This window comes from Lichenostomus cassidix, chromosome 1, assembly GCF_008360975.1.
Source record: "Lichenostomus cassidix isolate B80296 chromosome 1, HeHo_3.0, whole genome shotgun sequence".
Classification (NCBI taxonomy): Eukaryota; Metazoa; Chordata; class Aves; order Passeriformes; family Meliphagidae; genus Lichenostomus; species Lichenostomus cassidix.
Genome location: NC_139479.1, coordinates 68,401,616 through 68,421,252, shown reverse-complemented (window position 1 = coordinate 68,421,252; position 19,637 = coordinate 68,401,616). Strand labels below are relative to the sequence as shown.

General features: G+C 39.2%; 1 protein-coding gene across 1 annotated transcript in view; it reads right to left on the bottom strand.

Annotated features, from left to right (window-relative positions):
- FLT1 (fms related receptor tyrosine kinase 1) overlaps positions 1–19,637 on the bottom strand; it is a 111,927-nt gene that overhangs the window by 74,674 nt on the left and 17,616 nt on the right. Inside the window, exons 4-10 of the mRNA XM_085062264.1 lie at positions 13,103–13,227; positions 7,423–7,585; positions 7,199–7,335; positions 5,489–5,663; positions 3,404–3,521; positions 1,312–1,481; positions 725–884 (exon numbers count right to left, since the gene is read on the bottom strand). Of these exons, the coding sequence (XP_084918390.1) occupies positions 725–884; positions 1,312–1,481; positions 3,404–3,521; positions 5,489–5,663; positions 7,199–7,335; positions 7,423–7,585; positions 13,103–13,227 (1,048 nt within the window). The remainder of the gene's footprint in view (positions 1–724; positions 885–1,311; positions 1,482–3,403; positions 3,522–5,488; positions 5,664–7,198; positions 7,336–7,422; positions 7,586–13,102; positions 13,228–19,637) is intronic.

The window sequence follows — 19,637 nt, the reverse complement described above, 5'->3', positions numbered from 1 at the left end:
GTGGAGGTTGAGTGTTAATCATGAAGTTTGTGTGAGATTTCATGATGCAGGAGGAACTTTGGATAAGTGAGTCAACACAAAATCATAATAATAAGAAACAGATTTCAAAAGAAAACTTAAATATAAAAGAGAATTAGTTAAGCACCACATCAGCATCAAGTAAGGTTGCATGGTGCCGTTTATCCTTTACCCTGTTTAAATATCATCTGGAGAATGCTGGGCATATTTAGCTCACTGAACTGAATATATGATTAAATATATCACAGGACAGATTTGACTTTCATAATGGAAAAGGTTTCTAAGATGTTTTCTGTTAATTCCAAAAGAAGCCACACATGGGAATCACTGGGCATGGAGAAAAGCACGCAGGAAAACTTCTCCACTTGAAAGCGTGTGGATTTTACAAGACATTGTTTGCAAGGTTTCTGTCATGAAAATGAAAAAGCAATTATTGCTTCTGGACCAATATTGCATGCATGAATAGCAGTGAACTGTAAATAAACCCAAATAGCAATACCAAAAAACAACTCTGCCCTCCATTTTCAAATAACAATGGAGAAAAAATTGCGTTGTGACTACATGTCCACTAAAAAATACATTGATAAAAAGCAGACAAACTTTATCAATTAAGCAATGTTTACAGCAAGCTTTATGCTTGTAAAAAAATATTTAAGTGTAATCATAAAGAAAGACATGCTAGATAAAAGTAAAGAAGTTGTCCTACCTTGTTTTAGAATGGTTTTGTTTACAGGGATACCACATCCATGTAATTTTAGGTGGAGGAATACCATATACAGTGCATGTCAGAACTTGTTTGCTGCCTAGTAAATGCAGATTGGGATCAGGGAATGATGACACGGCCTTTTCATATATCTGGGGTTTCACTGGAAAGGGTAAAAATTGGAAAGCAATTAAAACCAGCTTATTTCCAATGTATTGCATGATTATAAAAATATTACATTCCTGCAGTGTGAGTAACAAGAAAACTCCCCAGAAGAACAAAAAAAAAAAAACCCGAAAAAAACCCCAGCAGTCCAAAGTCAAATCAGACAAGTGGTTAGTAACACACTTAAGTCATCAGGAACAAGTATGTGGCTGTGGAAGACAGAAGCACTTCTAATGAAGACTAGCATCCATCTTCTGATTCAAAGATGGCTCTTTCACCCTGCATATGAGGCTTGGATTTGGGTCCATGGAGTCAGTAAGAAAACCCACAGTGACCTGATATGTGCAAGATTGGTGACAATCCAGCTCTAAGAAAATCGAGCATCACATGTTCAGGAGAAGTATGGGAACATGTTGCAAACTTACCATTTACTGTAAGAGTGACTGTAAGATTCTTTGACAAGTTCCACTGTGGAATGCTCAATATTATGGTGTAGTTCCCAGCATCCTCCTCAGCAACATCCTTGATGACTAACGAATAGTCTTTAATGATGTACCGGGCACATTTTTCAGCAGCAGGTAGCCCATCTTTTAACCTATTGAATGGAATTCCAGAAATCAAAATTCTGAAAAAGATTTTTGCTTAAACCACCTGTGTTAGTTCATTTCACAGCATTTCTTAGTCTTTGGGAAAGGATTGAATCCACAGTATGAGATTCTATTTACCAGAGGCCTGTCCTTTGCTTTCAAGTAAGATTCCTAATTTTTGTAAACAACTTTAGAGAATAATATCCTATATATTAAAATTTATAAGAATCTGACAGGGCTCTATGGTATTTGAGACTTGCTGAAAATTGCAGCTCTGTCTTTGAAGGTCCCAGTTGTCCATGGTTGTGGCCGCCATTTAGTCTAAGAAACAACCATTTTTACGGAGAGTCGATCACAGAAATAAAGGTTGCATCATCTTGCACTGGCCATTTCTCTATGACCTCAGAATACATCCTGGGACAAAGTATTACAGTAGCCTAAGCACAGCTGTGATTTTAGGAAGAGGAAGAGTAAGTAGATTAGATAAGCACTTAAGAATCAGATATCCTGCTATCAAGTGAATGTTTTTAAAGATAACAGAAAATCAACAGAGAAAGTACTAACTGTTGCTCACACACAGATTCCTGAAGCAAAACATTTTTCTTCAAAATCTAAAATACAGTGTAAAGAACATTTTAACAAGTTGCAAAAAGTTTAACATGATATTACAAGGGTGCAACAGAGATTTATTACAGTGGTGGACTTGATCTAAATGATTCACAGGTTTCAGTAAGTATTTACAGAAAACTCTTACTGTTGTTGGAGAAGAACTAAAATTTTGTCAAAGGACTTATGGATTTAGGCATGTTACTGTATCTGTATTTTACAGAACCACAGAATAGTTGCAGCTGAAAGAGCCTTTGGAGGTCATCTAGTATAATGCCCTACACAAAGCAAGGTCAGAAGGTTGCCCAAAGCTATTTTCAATATGGTTTTGAGTATCTCCAAGAATGGAGACTCCACCACCACTCTTGATTACTTGTTCCAATATTTGAACAACATCACAGTGATAAATTAATTTTAAAAAAATTAAAATTTGTTAAAATGTTTGAAGATTTTGTAGTTCAGAAGTTTGGGATCTGTATGTGTAGCGGTCAATAAGCCCAAACATTGGAGAAAGAGAAAATGAAGTATAAATCAGGGCATCAGTGCCACATGCACCCCTTAGTTTTCCATGTGGAGCCATAAATGTAAGGGTTTTGTAAAACAAAACCACACTTTTGGAGCAAAACTAATTCCTGGCTGTAACATGAACTCCCACTGTTCATGTATATATGGTTTGTTTTCTTAATCAGTCTTGTTACAGACCCTTTGTTAAAGTGCAATTAATTGAGCCAGAGCTACTGGTGTTTAAAATGGTTTAAACAAAAAAAAACCCCTCAAGATCATGAGTAGATAACATTGTTACGTATAAAAGTGGTTTAGATTAATACAAAAAACTGTTCAAAAGTTTTTTTTAGCATAGTATATGAGACAAAGTGAATGATCCAGCGAATGCTCTGATGAAGTAGATCTACAACCTGCAGATCACTGCATAATACCAACTTTCTTTTTTTTCCTAATAGTGCATGTCTGTATGACTTAATAATTTCTTTTAACAAAAGCCTTCTTTTCTTTCTCTTACTGTCTGAAAAGCAAGTTCACATCTCATATCTAGATCTGAGTGAAGCTGGATGCAACATTTCAGTCAAGGCTGGTAGAGATATTTTGCTGTAGAGCATCCATTGATTTCAAGAGGAGACATGTCCAACCTGTTTGAGGATCTCAGCTTTAAACTTTCTATATCTCATTTATCACACTTGGAAAATGCAGATAATGTTCTCATAAATTGTTAGAATCCCAGGCAACTCTGAAAGTTCAAAAAAAACCTCCTCAACTCTATTATAAAAAGAGGTCCAGGGTGCATATGTGGAAGTGACTGTTGTCTTACCATATAACTTCTGGAGAGGGAAATGCCTTCACTTTCATTGACAATCGATAGGATTTTCTTCCAGCTACAGCCTCCAGTGCAGTTTTTCTTCGACGTTTCAAATTAATGAACATTTTATCTTAAACAAAATAAAAATGTGTTTTGTATTACTGATTTTCATCCTGCAAAAAAGTAGCTCTATTAAAGAAAATGTGAATTGAAATAAAAATTATATTTAATAATTTATTTTTAATAATTTGGATGCTCCTACATGTCATCAGCAAGAATGGAGCCTAACCTCCTAGAGATCTATGAAATAAAAAAGAATACCACAAATATACAAGAAACTGAGATGCAGTTCCCAGGGCATGAATCGGCTCAGAGAAGATACACTCTAGCCAAATTCACATTGTGCTCCAGCCAGAAAAAAAAGGCACAAGAGATAAAGTGGTCTGTGGTATGTGGGAGGCTGAATTGAGGATGATCAGATGACCTTTCCACTCCTACAGGCCAAGAATCAATGAATGTTCCAAGAGAAAATATTCTGCCAGAGAGGATTTAAGGGACCTTTGGAGAAATAGCAAAGGAAAAGGCAGAAACTTTCTGTATCATTAGTAAACAGCTGTTTCATCAAACAAACAAATCTTTGTCACTTCACTGGAATAATCTCAACCTGCTGGAATTTGTTCTTTTCCAGGAGTTCTGTCCCATATCTCCAGCTCTCTGGCAAGTTGTTGGGTTTTACCAGGGGCAATAAAACACAAAATTCATACAATACATTGGAAAATATCTCTTTCTCCCCTGCCAGCTTGAGCAAAATAAAATATTCAAAGTATGAAAAATGTTTGAGTGTCCTTTTGATAGTACCTATGGTGTAATACTTACTCACATTATGAACTATGTAAGGATAGTGGATATCCATTCAACAAGTGCAATATTTAATCACACTTACCATGTACATATGTGTTCAAATAATATGTACAAGATAAATAAGTAGTTTAATTACACAAGTCAAGTTATAAAGATACAGCCCTGATTCTGCAAACCTTTATTCACACAGGCTCTTTCAAATATGGGTATCCTGTAGATGGGGCTGCTTATGTAAACACAGACTGACTTCAACAGTCCCAACTTCTCTGACTTAAATTTTAATCTAAAACCCAGTTTCTGACAAGTTCTGTTTATCTGTTTAAGGTACAGTAAGTGGGTATCATGATTCATCCTATGCTCCCAGTGGAGAATAGAAAAATAGAGAAAATGGGCTGAAATACTCTATAAGAATACTAACACAGGGTGCTTAGTCCACACTTCCAGATAAGAGAGAAAAGCTACACCACTGAAAATATGTAACAAATCAATATTCTAACCATGAGTCATCCGTTGTAGAGGACACCCACCAGCCGCTAGGTCTTTAATACCAGGGGTGCTCCAAAGATCCTGGATAGTTCTAATTGCAACAGGATGTCCCAAACAAGGTAGCTGCCCAGAGTCCCAAGGCAAAAATGTCATAATTCACATACATTTGAAATAATATCAGAAATTTCCAGATTTCTCAGAATGCCCAGGTAGACCATGAGGAATTTGATTAAGGGTTCTGCTGGAAAACCATATTAATTATTTGCAGCATCTCATGCTTGTTTCATTTTTTGAATGGTCTACCAACTACCTGCACCATGTAGAGGGAGGATATTTATTTCTTCATTTTTTTCATAGGAAGCAATAGGTATAAGCATAAGTACCATAGGAGAGGAAGTGGGATTCTTCTGTTTAAATTCAGCTTGTACCTGTTTTTTTCCCCAAACTATAGTTTCCCTGATTGCATCTGCTAGAACTGACTGAGGACAGTGCCATCACAGTATTTAGCAGACAAAAGTGAACAAATTGAACATTAACATGCCTATTGCCCACAGTACAAAACAGGCATGCAGTCTGGAAGAAATGACACATGTTTTCCCTCCTGGAGTCCCTCTCTCCCTCATTTCACTTTTTCTGCCCATGGTGAATGTGCTACAAATTCACTCCCACTTTGTGTCACGATGTAAAACTGTCACAACTGACCTTGGTATGCGAGCATTGAGTATTCTATAAATCTGCACCACTTCTTACCATAAACAATGACTGTTGTGTTCACGGCCTTGATCGATGGCTCACTCTTCACGTGGCAGGTGTACTGGCCTTTGTCAATGTCCCGCACTCTGTCGACAACGAGGATGCTGTAAAAAATGTTGGCCTCTGCATTCTTCTGGTCAATACGCTGTGTCACAGAACCTCTTTTCCTTGTCTATAAAAGCAAAAGAAATGAACCAGAAAGAGCTTAAATCAAACCAATTTTCATGATTATTAAGATATTTTTTTACTACAATGCCACCATAACTTAATAGAAAAGTCCCAGATGCCTTTGCATGGAACAGGCACACAAAAGATGCCTAACATTTCCAGAGGGTCAACAATAAAAAATATAAGCAACATGATGGGGCAATTCATCCCTGTCTTTACCTGAATTGTCAGAGTATCCAAACTAGTACTTCCCAGAGGAAGATTCTCCCTTTTGTATGGCCTGTAATATCAATATGCCCAGCTCCCCATTGCCATTGTCCAGCACTGCTCCTAGAAATCCCTGAAGCCATAATATGAGGAGCAGCACATAGTTTGGTGCCTGGATTCAGTGCCATAGGAAGCAGACACATAGAAGAAAAGGACATTAACACAAGGAGGAGAGAATTCTGGAAATGCTACAGACGGAAAAGGGACTAGATTTGGCAAGGGAATAGCAGGGTGGAACTGAAGATAATGCGACTCTGAGGAGTTATTTCCTGCAACTCCCCCTCAGCATTTGGCCTCAAAGTTTATTTAACCCAGGACATTGTTGATGTCTTATAAACACTGAGCACCCTTCAGTTACCATCTAAATAAAAACAAAGCAGAATTTCACAAGTGTGGTGCCCAGATAGGGCTTGGTAGGGCAGCAATGAGCAATATAATATATTTGGAGCACTTCTTGTTGCTAAGTTGTTTATTTCTGAGGTGAAAAAATGCCAGGGAAAATGGCTACAGTAAGCAATAAACAATTGCATTAATCTTCCCTATATAATGCAATCATAATTTCAGCCTGTGATTAGATACAATGAGTGACATAATAAATGATCTTGACTTGAATCACTGGCATAAATCAAACTGACATGAAAGGAATGGGAGTTGTAAACCTTAAGCTAATGTCAAATTTCTTATCAGTTTTACACGGACTCCCTGGCAGTTATTCTGTAAGTGACAAATATTTATGAGGATGCTCCCAATGTGGGAGGTGGAGAAGCACATTCAAGATCATTCCTGTAGTTGTCAAAACAAGAGGATTGTTCATGTGACACTTAACAAATGAGATTTTGGCTAGCTAAATCAAAATATCTTTTCTAAACATGCTTGAATTGGGTGCCTAACTGTCTGCCGGTCTTTGAAATGAATGTGCTAAGACAGCCTCACTGAAAACTTTTTTTGTCACAAGAGAGAGTCCCTGCCTGGGACAGGGTGATAAATTTCTCTCGTTTCACCAGCTCGAAAAGAAGCTCCCAGAGATAAAATAATTCTAGCATTCGCTCATGATTATGCAATATAACCAGAACACATTGTGTAAACATGTTTACTTATGAAATTAAGCATCAGAAAGAAAAAAAAGAAACCTTAAGAGACATGTCAGCAAGGGTCAAAATGATGGAATGCAAACAACGGCAAGCACTCTGAAGCAGAATTCCTCCCGGGATGCTAGATGCAGCGTGATCTGTGGGAAACCTCTGTTTTTTTCTTTCCAGCCACGGTACTCACCTCTCCAGGGTAAGTCCACGTCATCTGCACTCTGGTGTTCCAGGCTGCAGTGACAGTGCAGTTAATTGCTAGGCTGTCCCCCTTCAGCAGCTTGACAAGACGTGGTGTGCTTAACTGAACATCAAAAATTGTGTTGGCTGCATGTGACAAAGAGGGAGAAAAATCAGTAATGCCAGCAGGGCAGGCTGCTTTCTGAGACATGAGGAGTCGAGAATGCCACCTACTTTCTCTGTGTGTTAGGTACTTTGTGCTGTACGTGTGCCCACCAATGGTTGTCTCACAGCTCAGGAGCCCAATGAATTTGTAGGTTGCTTTAGGTATTCTGAAGCCTTTCATGCTGTCCCAGATTATTGTCTTGCCATCAGGAATTAGGGTTTCTCGTGGAATCTGGAAGTGCCAAACACACATCATCAAAACAACTCATCCTCATGTCTACTCTCTAATCAAAGTAGCCTAGTAAAAAGGCATGGGGAAAAGAGCGCCCAGAAAAATGCCAATCAATGTAAAAAGGATGACATTTAATGATGCAGGTTTTTCAAGTCACATTTTCATCACAAAATATAGGAAAAACCTGGGTGAAGAATGTGAATGTTGCATTTGTTTCCAAGATTTCATTATTTATAACAGGATGTAATTTATGACACAATAGATTGACATTATCATTAGCTTCAGCACTCAGGCTGCTATTCTGTTGGCTCCTGGTTGGCAGCTAAAGTGCTCATCTTCATGAACATTTTCAATTACATATCCTGGTTTCACCACGGAGAAACAAATACACATCTTTCAGTGGAGATGACAAATGGACTTAATTTGCTGTCATTTAGTGGCTTTAACAAATTCCTGCCAGGATTCAATTCCATGCATGTCATATGGAATAACATTGCCTAAAAGATTTAAAAACCAAACAAATAAAATATCATCATGTGGGATCAAATGCTCATTTTGTCAGCAGTACAAGCTATATTTTACATTATGATCCTTTGCACTTTAAGCCCCATTTTAATAAGGAATCAAGAAAACCCTGAAAAAGTAAAGCATGACATAGCCATTGAAGCTCAGGCAAAACATCTTGTTTTCAGATCATGCTTTTTGTTATACCTTATTGATGGGATAGATGCCACTATTTGGACAGCACAGAGATCAGACATGAGCACAAAGCCTGGATGTGACTCTGATAACACCTGTTTTTATGGTAAAAACAAGATATTTTTAAAGATGGCACAGAGCAGAGTTTAAATGAATTATAGTCCTAAGGAAAGATCCCTGGATCAATTAAGCACCTCTCAGCCCATCACTTCCCACTGTGCACCAGCCTCACTGTGTCCCTTCATCTCTTTCTTCCCCTTTATTCGAGCAGAGGACTTAAGTGTTGGTCAGCCCTCTCCTTCCTGCAGCCAAAGGCAGCATGGGTGGCTGTCAGAGGCTGGGGAAAGCGTGAATGTCTGTCTCCTTCACATGTGGTACACCTTCTCTCTAAAACGTGGCACCCTCGATGCTGCCTGCTCAGCGTCTGCTGAAAGCCACCCTTGAGACCACATTCACTCATCTCATGCTGTTTCCTCCAAAATAACTGAGTGCATGATGAATCAAATGAACAATAAATACAGAGCACAAAATGACGTGGCAGAATTACTTATCAACACCTGATAAGATGCTATAATAAGCATGCTAATCCTGGGGGAAGTGTGTGCAGCACACACACAAGTAAAGCCCATTGCATTACAGCCTGCTGGCTACCATTCAACAATATCTTGGTCCCTAAGAGCTCTGTTGCCATTCCTGTTCTAAACAAAACAAAATTTCAACTTTGGTTTAACTAGTTCATAGTTATGTTTTCAAGAACTTGCTGGATTTAGCCTGCTTTGGAGGAAACCAAACACTTCCTGAGCATACTTCTATATAGGTTTTCATGAAGAAAGTCAAGTCAGAGCCTTCCTAGACTGATATTTCCCAAGGAATGCATTCACTACACATTCATTAGTTAATTGATGGATTACTGACTTTGCATTAACCTTACTCCAGGAACAGAAAAACAAGCAAAACACCCAGAAAAAGTCCTGTTTTGCAACATGTAGTTTTGTGAGTTGTCTGAATATCCAGCAAGCTTACTTACCCTGGAGGTAAATCTTTGCCTGTACAGTTTACTCATCTGACCCCTCAAAACCATTAGAGCTACATCTTTTTTGCATAATTTTTTTGCAGCTCTGAGACTAAGAAGTTACACTCAGTCACCTGTGAAAGCCTAACGTGACCCTAAATTACTCTAAGGAGAACTTCAGAAAACTGAGGTCTCTGACTAGCAAAAGACCACTGTGACACAGCTGATCTGTGACCAAATCTCAAGGGGGAAACCCCAAGATACTGCAACAAGTCCCTTTCAGAGGGTGGAAATACCAGGACTTTGTCTCAGATGAGAGCATGGGTAGTGGCTGGGTGCTCACCTTACACCCTTCACAGCTCTACCCTCTCTCCCTACTTGCTTCAGCTTCTTACCCAACTCTTCTCCATGCTTTTCTCTGCCAACCTCACTGGTTCAGATAACCTGTTTCCTACTCTCAGAGAACCACAATTGTTTTGCTCTGCCCTAAACCAGCTTTCAGGCCACCAACTAGAAACACGGTATCACCACTGCATGGATGGTACAGGACCGAGGATCCCAGAATAACACAATAATTTAGGTTGGAAGGGACCTCCAGAGGTCATCTGGTCCCTGTCCCCAGGCACAGCATGGCCAGTGTAGTTCAAGGCCTTGTCAAAAATCTTGGCCATTTGGTCATCACAGAGAGAAGTAGAAAACTGGTGAAGAAATGCTGCGCTGAAACATTGCTGCTTCTATTGAAGCAGCAGAAGATAAATTCAGCTACAATAATAGCTTGCAGATGGGAAGCAACAGCGAGTCCGAGGCATTCAAAGAATCAGCTTGTTGCGACGGCGCAGTAAACATGGAATTTATTGTCTACATACTTATCTGTGTGAACCATATCACTGTGGTTCCCAGTGCAGTCTTGGCCTTTTACTTTCTTTGTACTTTATTTAAAGTTAAACCCTTTTTGGCGTAGACTGTGTGTCCTTCTTTGCTCAGTCTTTGTTGACTGTTTTTGGTACCTGGTAGCATTAACATTGTACTGCCACATACTGCATATGTACACATGGTCAAGAGTTATAGTCAGGCTGTGGGTCCCCACATCTCCAAAGGCACATTGTATTGGAAAGAAACAACTAAAGTTTAGTAAATATGTACAGTGGAGTTTTGAATGCTTGTCTTTTCCTTCATGTTTCCCCTTCCACCCATCTGGGAAGGATGAGGTGGCATTATTAAGAATTCAGATTGTCCAGATATGTGACTCACAACATTCCTTGGGATTTTTCCACTTTTCATTCCTTATACTGAAGCTTATTTACCTCTATTCCCATGAATGTCATTGTTTTTATGACAGAGAATCCAAAAGGATAGCAAAGAGATGGATTAAATCATTGTACCAAAAGGTGATACTTCTCCATTTAGCAAGATAAGAGCAAATGAAGAGGTAAGCACACCTGGCTTGCAATAAGGTTAATCTTATTTTAAGGATCTTGAATGAGTCTGCCAAAATCATGTTGATAGCAATGATGGTTTTAGAGGCTCTGAATATCTAAGTATTATAAGCATTATATCAAAACTATCGATTTCACAATTCTTCATATGAGAAGGAAGAGAAAAGGCCATCAGCTGCTGCAGATAAATGTTATAGCAGGACCTGAAGGCTGAATTTGAAATAGGAATTAAAAGCTTCATCCCCATTTCCCAGTCCATGTTTTATTAACCTCTTTATTTTTCAAGACCCCCCTCCTATGTTTTATGTGATTGCCATGCCATAAAATACAATTTGCACAGATGTTCAGCCTGAAAATGAAAGCAACACAGTATCTGAAAAGGTTTGACTAAGGTAAAGATGCAGTTTGGGTAAAAAAAATAATTCATAGTGTTGAAGATGGACAATTAGCCTTTCCCACATTAGCCCACCGAAACTAAGATGTAGCACTGCAAAGGAGCAAATGTTGGAGGCAGTCCTCCTACAGTTGTAGAGAGTCCTTCCAGAAGAGAGAGATTATTAAAAATATTTCATATTTTTACTTCCTGGCAATATAGAATGCAGAACCTAATGACATTAGAGCTGGGATTTTTTTTCCAGCTCAAAAGGACTGCATTATGCGGACACTAACTTCTTCCTTTACTACTGATGGAAAACACAAAATAGCTCTCGCAATTCCTCCAGCAGTAATATGCCTGCAGCTGTAGAATGCATTTAACACATCTCTTAATTGCTATGCGAGTAAAACTGTGCTGGAATCTTCATATAAGGGTGTCATAGAAGATAAACAAAGTAAGATATGATGTAATGCATTGTAGCTTACAAGCTTCAGGAAATTCTAGGATTAATTAGGGAACACATTTCTTTTTCCTGGAATGCAAAACATGTAAGCAACCAATCCTTTCTTTCAAGACTTGGCTCCACCTCCTCTTTCTCCTTCTGAGAGTATTACATCTGGTTTTGATGGTATAAAGATGTGCCTTACACCACAATCCCAAACTAAAGGCAAGTTGATATGAAAAACGAGAGTAGCTATGTCTCAATCTTCTCCAAATAGGGACAAAAATTTTTTTATATTATTTGATGAAAGAAACGTGACAGGAATTTTCTCAGCTAGAAATTTAATATGCTGAGATTTCAGATGCAACACTACAGTGCACAAATAAGTTCCTGCTTTACAGTAGCCCTTCTATGGGAAGGTTGCTTTTGATTCTGTTGCCACATAATCTTGTGCATTTTCTTGCAGAAAAACTGTGTGTGTACCTACACACATAGGGTAACATCCCAAGTCAGATCACTTTCTTTTCTTTGCATTTTGGTCTCTTTCATGGGATTTAACATGGTGAAAACCAAGCAGCAAAATCAGTATCTGTATTAGCAAAACAGCACTTGGTAGACTTGGTAAAATCTGTGGCTGGTGTAAAAGTCAAAGAAGAATCAAAGACTTGTGTTGCACTAGATAAGTATCTTACAGTGATACTGTTTGGCAATTGCATGTTATTCTATAAACAGACAAACCTCTTTGCCTTTTAACAGTGATGAACTTTTGTTGACACTATGTACATAACACCCTTTTTTAAAAATTAAACTTCATTGCCATCTCCACCTAATTTTTAAGAAAAAAAAAGACAACTTAAAAAAAATTCCTCATTCTCTGTCTTGATCCCGTGTACTTTACTACATACATGTGGTTCAGTTAACTATCCATGTTACTCTTAAGGCACCTAGGGACAAATGTTTTTCCCAAAACATGGAGATGTCCAATTTTTTTTTTAAATTAGTCCCCCAACATCAAACTCTGCAGTTTCCCTGCAGAGTTTCCCCACAAGGAAAAGCCATCCCTTGTCTAAGCACACTCATATGTAAAAGGAAGAATCAAAGTCTCTGGTGGGAATGAGGTAGGGCAAAGGCTTGCAGAGTTCCTTGTACAGCCACAGCAAGTCTCCAGGGACTCACTGACTGTTCCAGAGGACAGAGGAGGAAAAGGGAGGCAGGGCAGGGGAAGAGGTGGGAGGAAATCTCTTCTCCTAACAAGAAATTCCTTCCTGGGCTTAAGAATCCTTTGCCAGTGAGGATTTAATAAAGTAGTATGAAAAATGTAAGTTTCTTCGGAAAATTCCCAACACGTGTAGGAAGTTTGATGAAGCTCTTCTGTGAGACACAAGATGAGACCTGCAGGGTTGAAATATTCCTGAACACACTGACACCCAGAAACATTGCATAACAAACATTAAATTGCTAAAATATTTCAAAAGCATTACAATAGCTGTAAACAAGCAAACAAAAACATCATCCACAGTAACACTTTCAGAGCATGCTTGGATAGAGGTACCTTTTTTAAAGTAACAGCAATGTTTGGTGCTGTGACTCTGCATGGAATGATCATTTCTCTTCCTACAGCCATGTTTATTATTTTAGGTATATCGCTGTGCATCTCTACAAATGGATTGCTTGTATCTGCAAGGGAGGAAAAATAAAGGTTAATATCTGAAATCTTAAGACAGTGTATGTGAATTGTAACAGTGCACACAGGCTTAAAAAACAGACTAGCCCTGTCCATAATGAAAGCTAAACAAAGTCCTGAAATCAATCTTCTGTTCACTTTTGTCTAAATATGTTCATCAAATTATTATTAAATATTTGAAAATGTATCTTTCATTCAATAGCAATAGCAGTACTTTGATTTTTTCTTTAAATTTCAGGACAGTTGAATCCATTATTTCCCTTACAGAAACATCATTACTGCTGAAATATGTGCTTCTTATTTCAGGGCATTTCTATTTTATTATCATCAGGAAAAACAATTACATGGGAAGTGAGCTGAAATTCACTTATCAGGAACCCCCTACAAAGTACATGTTCCTGCTGTCTGCAAGGAAATTGATAGGAAAAATTCATGTTGACTGCATCAGGAGAAAGAATCTACTGTGATTATCCAGCCATATTTTCAACTCTGAGAATACAGACTACCGAGAGTTAATTATTCTCCTCCTTCCCACTATCACAATACCTATGTGTCTCTTTTTTATGTGACAAGGTAAATGAAAATGCCAGGAAAACATTAATTCCTCTTGACTCAATAACTAATGCTTGGCAGAGTAATTTACCGTCCCTTGAACAATCCCTTTAACAAAGGGCATTGTCATAAATAGCTTGCGCTGGGAACAGGGAACATTGCTGCTGCTATTGTTTGGACCACTTAACAAAGAGGGGCTCAAGCCACAGGCTCTGGCTCCAAATCTTCTTTGCAGGTGTTCAGATCTGAAGGCTCATTTTGACTCACATCGCAGATAGACTGCCTCCAAATTCACATAAGGTTTGGTTTTTAACTCCTAAAAAAAGTGGAACATTTAGATCTTAATTCTGTGCTTATCTACAGCTCTAATGTTTTTTCAGGCAAATCCAATTATTTTCACTCAGTCAAAAATCTTAGAAATAACAGTGGAAATCTTTCTTGGATAAGAAATTAGTAAAGCTAGCAAGAACAGATCCCTTATAAAACCTCAAACTGGAATACTTGATTCAAGTGTTCTGGACCCAAACTTCTGCATGTTGACCTATGTTCACTCAAGTAGTTCTTCAAGTAAGTTACTTTTGCCTGTCTTTCAAAATATGATAGGCACTTCCCAGTGTCATCAAACTGTTCTGCCCTTAGGATCCTCTTTTCTTATTATATGCAATAATATTTTTGTTTGAGACATCAAACAGGAAGAGAAACAGATTCTGCTCTAATTTATACTGGTGAGAATCCTAAGGCAGAGCACCTCAAATGTACTCCAGGATACAGAAAAAGTTTTCCTAAAGTGGTTTAATGAAACTGTTACACAAACTTTCTGAAATGAAAGTCACAAAGTATGATTTAATAATAGTTGTTAAATGTCCACTGAGATAGCAAAAGGAACTTATGAGTAATAGAGGATGCATATGTAATAAAAAATGCCCTGAGGACTTGTTAGGCTGATGTTTCCTCTTCAGTATGATTCAAGGAAAGACCAAGAATGAACCTGTTTGTAGCACAGGGAAAAGAACCTTTTTTGTTTCAGGGGCTGCAGCCACAGAAGAGGTCACCTGCCCCTTAACATCACCAGACAAACCAATTTACTACTCCCCAAAGACTCATTCGTCTTTGTCACAAAATTAAGAGCTCCTGCCCGAAACGAGCAAGCTTTGCAAAGTGGTTTCCTGTACCATAATCTCCAGATCATTGTAAGTGTGAGGAAGAGCTGTTCTGGGGACTGCCGGTGCTGTCTGCAGACAGAGTATCACCATTGACTGATGCCAATATCAAGGCAGTGGGGGCTGTGCAGCTCAGACCTTGCAGGATTCCAGCCTGTCCAAAGGCAGGGACAGGAAACCAGCATAAAACACCATGTTTGGCTTTTCTTTCTTCTTCACCAGTGGAAACGCACGTCCACGCCTGGAGAAGTCAACAAAGCGCTGTCTAAAAGCGGGCTAAGCGCTCTGGTTGCCCTTGGTAGGCTGCGAGGCTCGGTCACAGCCCCTCCTGCTACACTCCCTGCCGAGTGCGCCAAGGCGTCGCCATGCCCCCGCTATTCGCGTGCAGAGCTCCCATTGACATCACCGGGGACTTCCGCCGTGGGCCAGAGGGCAATCGATGGCCCCGAGTGCTCCAAATGTCTTCCTGCTTTTGATTAAAAGAAATACGCATCGTGTTTCCTAGCACAGTTTTGTTTTCATAATGAGCGTGGAGGCCTTTCCTGATTCCCTTTGATTTTATTCTCCTTCCATCTTAAAGGCCATAATGGGGTACTCTTGGTGCCTCAAGATCAGAATCTGGTGTGGGCTTTACCAGCCTGGATCAGGCAAAGGTGAACACACAGCAGTGCCAGGGCAGGTTATGCAATTGGCAGGGTTTGCCAACAACATGGGATTCTTCTGTCCCACAAGCAAAAGCTGTCCTTGCTTTTTTTCCCCCTTTTCCCTTCTCATCACAACCCCAGCTATTGCCACTAGCTCCCACTACACTTCCTCTCAATTTCTTCCTGAGGGGTGATAAATGCCATCCTTCCCCACACAGCTGGCTGGCAGCACATCTGGGATGACTTAATCTGCTGCCAGCAGTCTTTTGGGCCATCACCACTCAATTCTATGTTCAGAAAGCTATAGATGTAAAAGGAATGTCGCAGACTCATCTATTCTGAAGACTACATAGGGGTTACACATTCAGCTTTACTGGGATTTGGAATGCAAGATCTAATGGGGTTGACCTTGTTTTTATGAATTATTGATTTGGGTTGCTGTTGTTTTGTTGTTTGTTTGTTTTGTTCTTTTTTTCTTCAGAGCTGCCTGTGAAGGTAGCAAAATGAAAGCTGGACAGCCAGAATATTTACATAAGTTAAAGGTTACTTTAAGAGGCTGTTTAGCGTATTTTTTAATTATGCCTGGAAGTAATGACTGTGTGCAGGGTTGACTGTGTTCCTCACAATATCTCTCAGTCACAATCAACATGAAACCACAAAGAGCACTCATGGAATCACAAAATCCATGAAGGTCATTTACTAAATTGTTAAAGAGCATAAATAGCAGGTTTTTACTAAGCTAGTTGGCAGCCAGATAAAAACTTGATAAGGGACTTAACACAAGCAATATTATGTCTGGTATCAGTAACCTGTCTAGGCTATTTATGGGGTTTGCACAAACAACTAAATTAGCCAACACTGAAATGCCAAATTCAGAAAAGATGGAGAGGGTTTTTATTTCCACGAGCTTCAGCTACTGTTCTTGGGTTTGTTTTGTTTTCAGTAATCTGAGCTATGTAAGTCAGAGGACTTATACATACATTAGCAAGAAGAAAAGTCTCTGCAGGAAAATCTAAGCTCCTTGAAATCTATGAAAGCTTATCCTCTGAAGCTCTTCCAAAATACCTACTTACACTTGGCTCATCATTAAGATTCTTTTCAGGCTAAAAGAAGTAAAATATTTTCATCACATCCACGTAACACCCTTTTCCCTCATGCACGTGAAAAGGACCACAGTCTTTAGTAAAGAACAGACATGCAGACTTCATTGAAGTTCATGGGCCAATTGCCACACTCCCTTTCTATTGTAGGGATTAAACCTCCTTAACTTTATTTATCCCAGATAAATTATTGGGGCTCTTCAGAAGTAATTCCAAAAGAATTTTGCACACCAGGCGTCATTCCAGCCTCACTTGCCCATCTACAATACAGACACTTCTCACTAAATTAGAAGCCAAACCATTAGTTTTGTCCCTTTTGAGAACAGAGGAATTTTGCAATGGGACTCATCTGACCTGTTTTAGACATCTGTTTTACCATGAGATGAATCATGTCCTAAGAAATGTATCTGTTGAACTGGTTTATATGCCTAATTTCCTTAAATAAAAAAAATCCAATTTTGTATGTCTTATTCTGGAAGAAGGTTGTTCCACCTTTTTTTTTCATTTTTTTTACCTGGACTTCTGTGATTATTACTTTATATATAGAACACATTCAGATACAAAGAATTCTAGTATAATTGTGCAACAATTTTTAGGCAAGATTGGTTTGTTTTCCTCTGGTAATACTATGCTATCATCAACATAGTACCATGACACAAACAAAACACAGTTAGAACTCTTCAGGAAAAATAGTCATATTAGCCAGGAAATCCATGCTAGAACAATTACTATGTTCAGCAAGCAATCCCTAGAAAGGCTAACAGACATTAGGAATGCTCTTTCAGATGTATCCCTCCATTATGAAGGTTCATCCTGGAAAGGTATTTGCTTCAGGAGGAGCTGTGAGCCTTGGTGGGGGAGAAGGGCCATGGAGGGGTGAGCGCACAGCACTTGATGCTGCCAAGGTGTCTGCACATGCTCCACCCCACACGGTGTCCTGAGATACAAAGTCCATGTGATACAAAGCAATGACAAAAGCGTGGCAATTATAGGCGATTGACGTCAGCAAGTCCTAGAGGTCTCTGTTTTGTAACAGGAACCTCATTAGAAACTAAAAATGTGTCCGCATACTTGATACAGCTGCAACATAGCTTAATTCCAACGAGTTTCCTCTTCATAACAGAAGCGCTATCATAGTATTGACTGCGACGGTGGAAGCCGAAACCATACCGCTCATATGTTAAAACTGTGCCAAAAGCAAAGACAAAAAAAAAGGCACAGGGGAGGAAGAGTTTCCCAGGCCTTAGCAGGTTCTTTTATCAGTGTGTCATTTGTGAATAAGAAGAAAAAGGAAAAAGAAGAAAAATCTCCCTTTCTGTAAGCTCTCAGGGTGTTTTGTCTTACTGCTTTTTTTACCTGCTGAATTATTTTGACTTTGATAATTCTGATCTAAAGAGATCCTTTTGGAGGACTCTTTGGATACCCTCCATGTTCTGCAACAATAGTATCTTTAGGATTACAGGAGTCAATCCACCCAAGCTAAATCTTAAATGTATGTCAGTTTTAGGGCTGGAGCCAACTATCTGTCAGCAGGAGGACCTCCCATGGGGATGCCCAGGAAGTTCTAACACGCTCAGAACCTGCAGCATACAGAGCTTGAAAACAAGCTCAGAATCCCAGGTGTTTTGGGATTTCAAAGGTTTGTATTTTGAACCATTCCCTAATGATAAAGCCCGTTTTGGACTGCCAAGCCCAACACATACATCAAGCCAAACACATGCAATTAGTGGGCATGTTTGACATTCTAGGCATTGGTGAGCACAAGTATTCTCAGGACCTGTACTTTTAATTACCCAGCTCTAATTTGTCTCACCTGCCTTAAGTCATCTCAAAGCAAGAAATTTATTCTAAGCTTGTTCTCCAGGTTTCTTGAAAATCAGTGATGAGAAGCACATACCAGAAGCTCTTTCTGTTCTGTGTTAAGCATAGAAAGAGAATAGACAGCTGACTCAGCTTAGATGTCTGATTTTAAAACATCTCATTCTGCAAGGAAAAGTAAGTGACCAGAAGACATACACAGCGGGATCATGAGAAAAGACAAAGGAGGGGGAGAGCACTGACTGAGAAATGTGCTACTGCCCTAAAGTCAAATACAATTTCACTTTGAGAAGAATTATGTTCTCTGTTGCAGCAGAATTAAGATTTTACTCTGAAAGCTGTCTTCATCACAGAAAGTAGCAACACTTCAACTTGAATCACAGCTTGCTTAAACTCATGCAAAAATCTAGCTTTGGTATATTGATGTAATTGAACTTACAGGATTTTCCTCTGTGATACCATGGGAGCAATTGTTCAAAGGCAAGAAATTATGAGAGTAGAGAATTAAGAGAACTACACATTTTTGAAGAGAGTGAATGAACTCCGGCAATTCAAAAATGCCTTGGAGATATTGGGACAAAGCAGACAGAAAGAAAAGCCCTTAGTACTGTCCCCAGGGAAATTTACATAGGTTTCAGAACAGCCTGCCGATAATTTGGTGTTTCTTAAATGTCTTCATTCCGTCATTATCTCTTTTCAAGCAGAAAATTCCCCATGCCTCAGTGCAATGTATGCAGTGAGTGCTCATTGCAAATCTTTCCTTTTTACTATTAGGCTGCAGTTGCCTTACAAAACAAAGCTCTGAGCAGTTTTGGGTCCAAGACAGTAGAGAAATTGGCGAAGAGGCTTTGCTTCATTTCAGATTTTTCCCATGGCTCATGGGGGAAGTCAGGCCATCAGTTTACTTGAGGCAAAGTTGAAGACGCTTAAGAGAATTAATTTCCCTCGCTTAATGTCTCAATTCCTGAGCTGTGTGGGGTCAAGAGTTGCTGAGACACTCTGTGCACTTGCTCCCCTCTGCAACTCAGTAGTGACCTCTCCAGCTGAAAGAAGGGTGGTGTCAGGACTAGCTCCTCCAAGGCAAATCATCAGCCTGTCTCTTCTTGATTCCCAAAAGCAGGACTTCAGA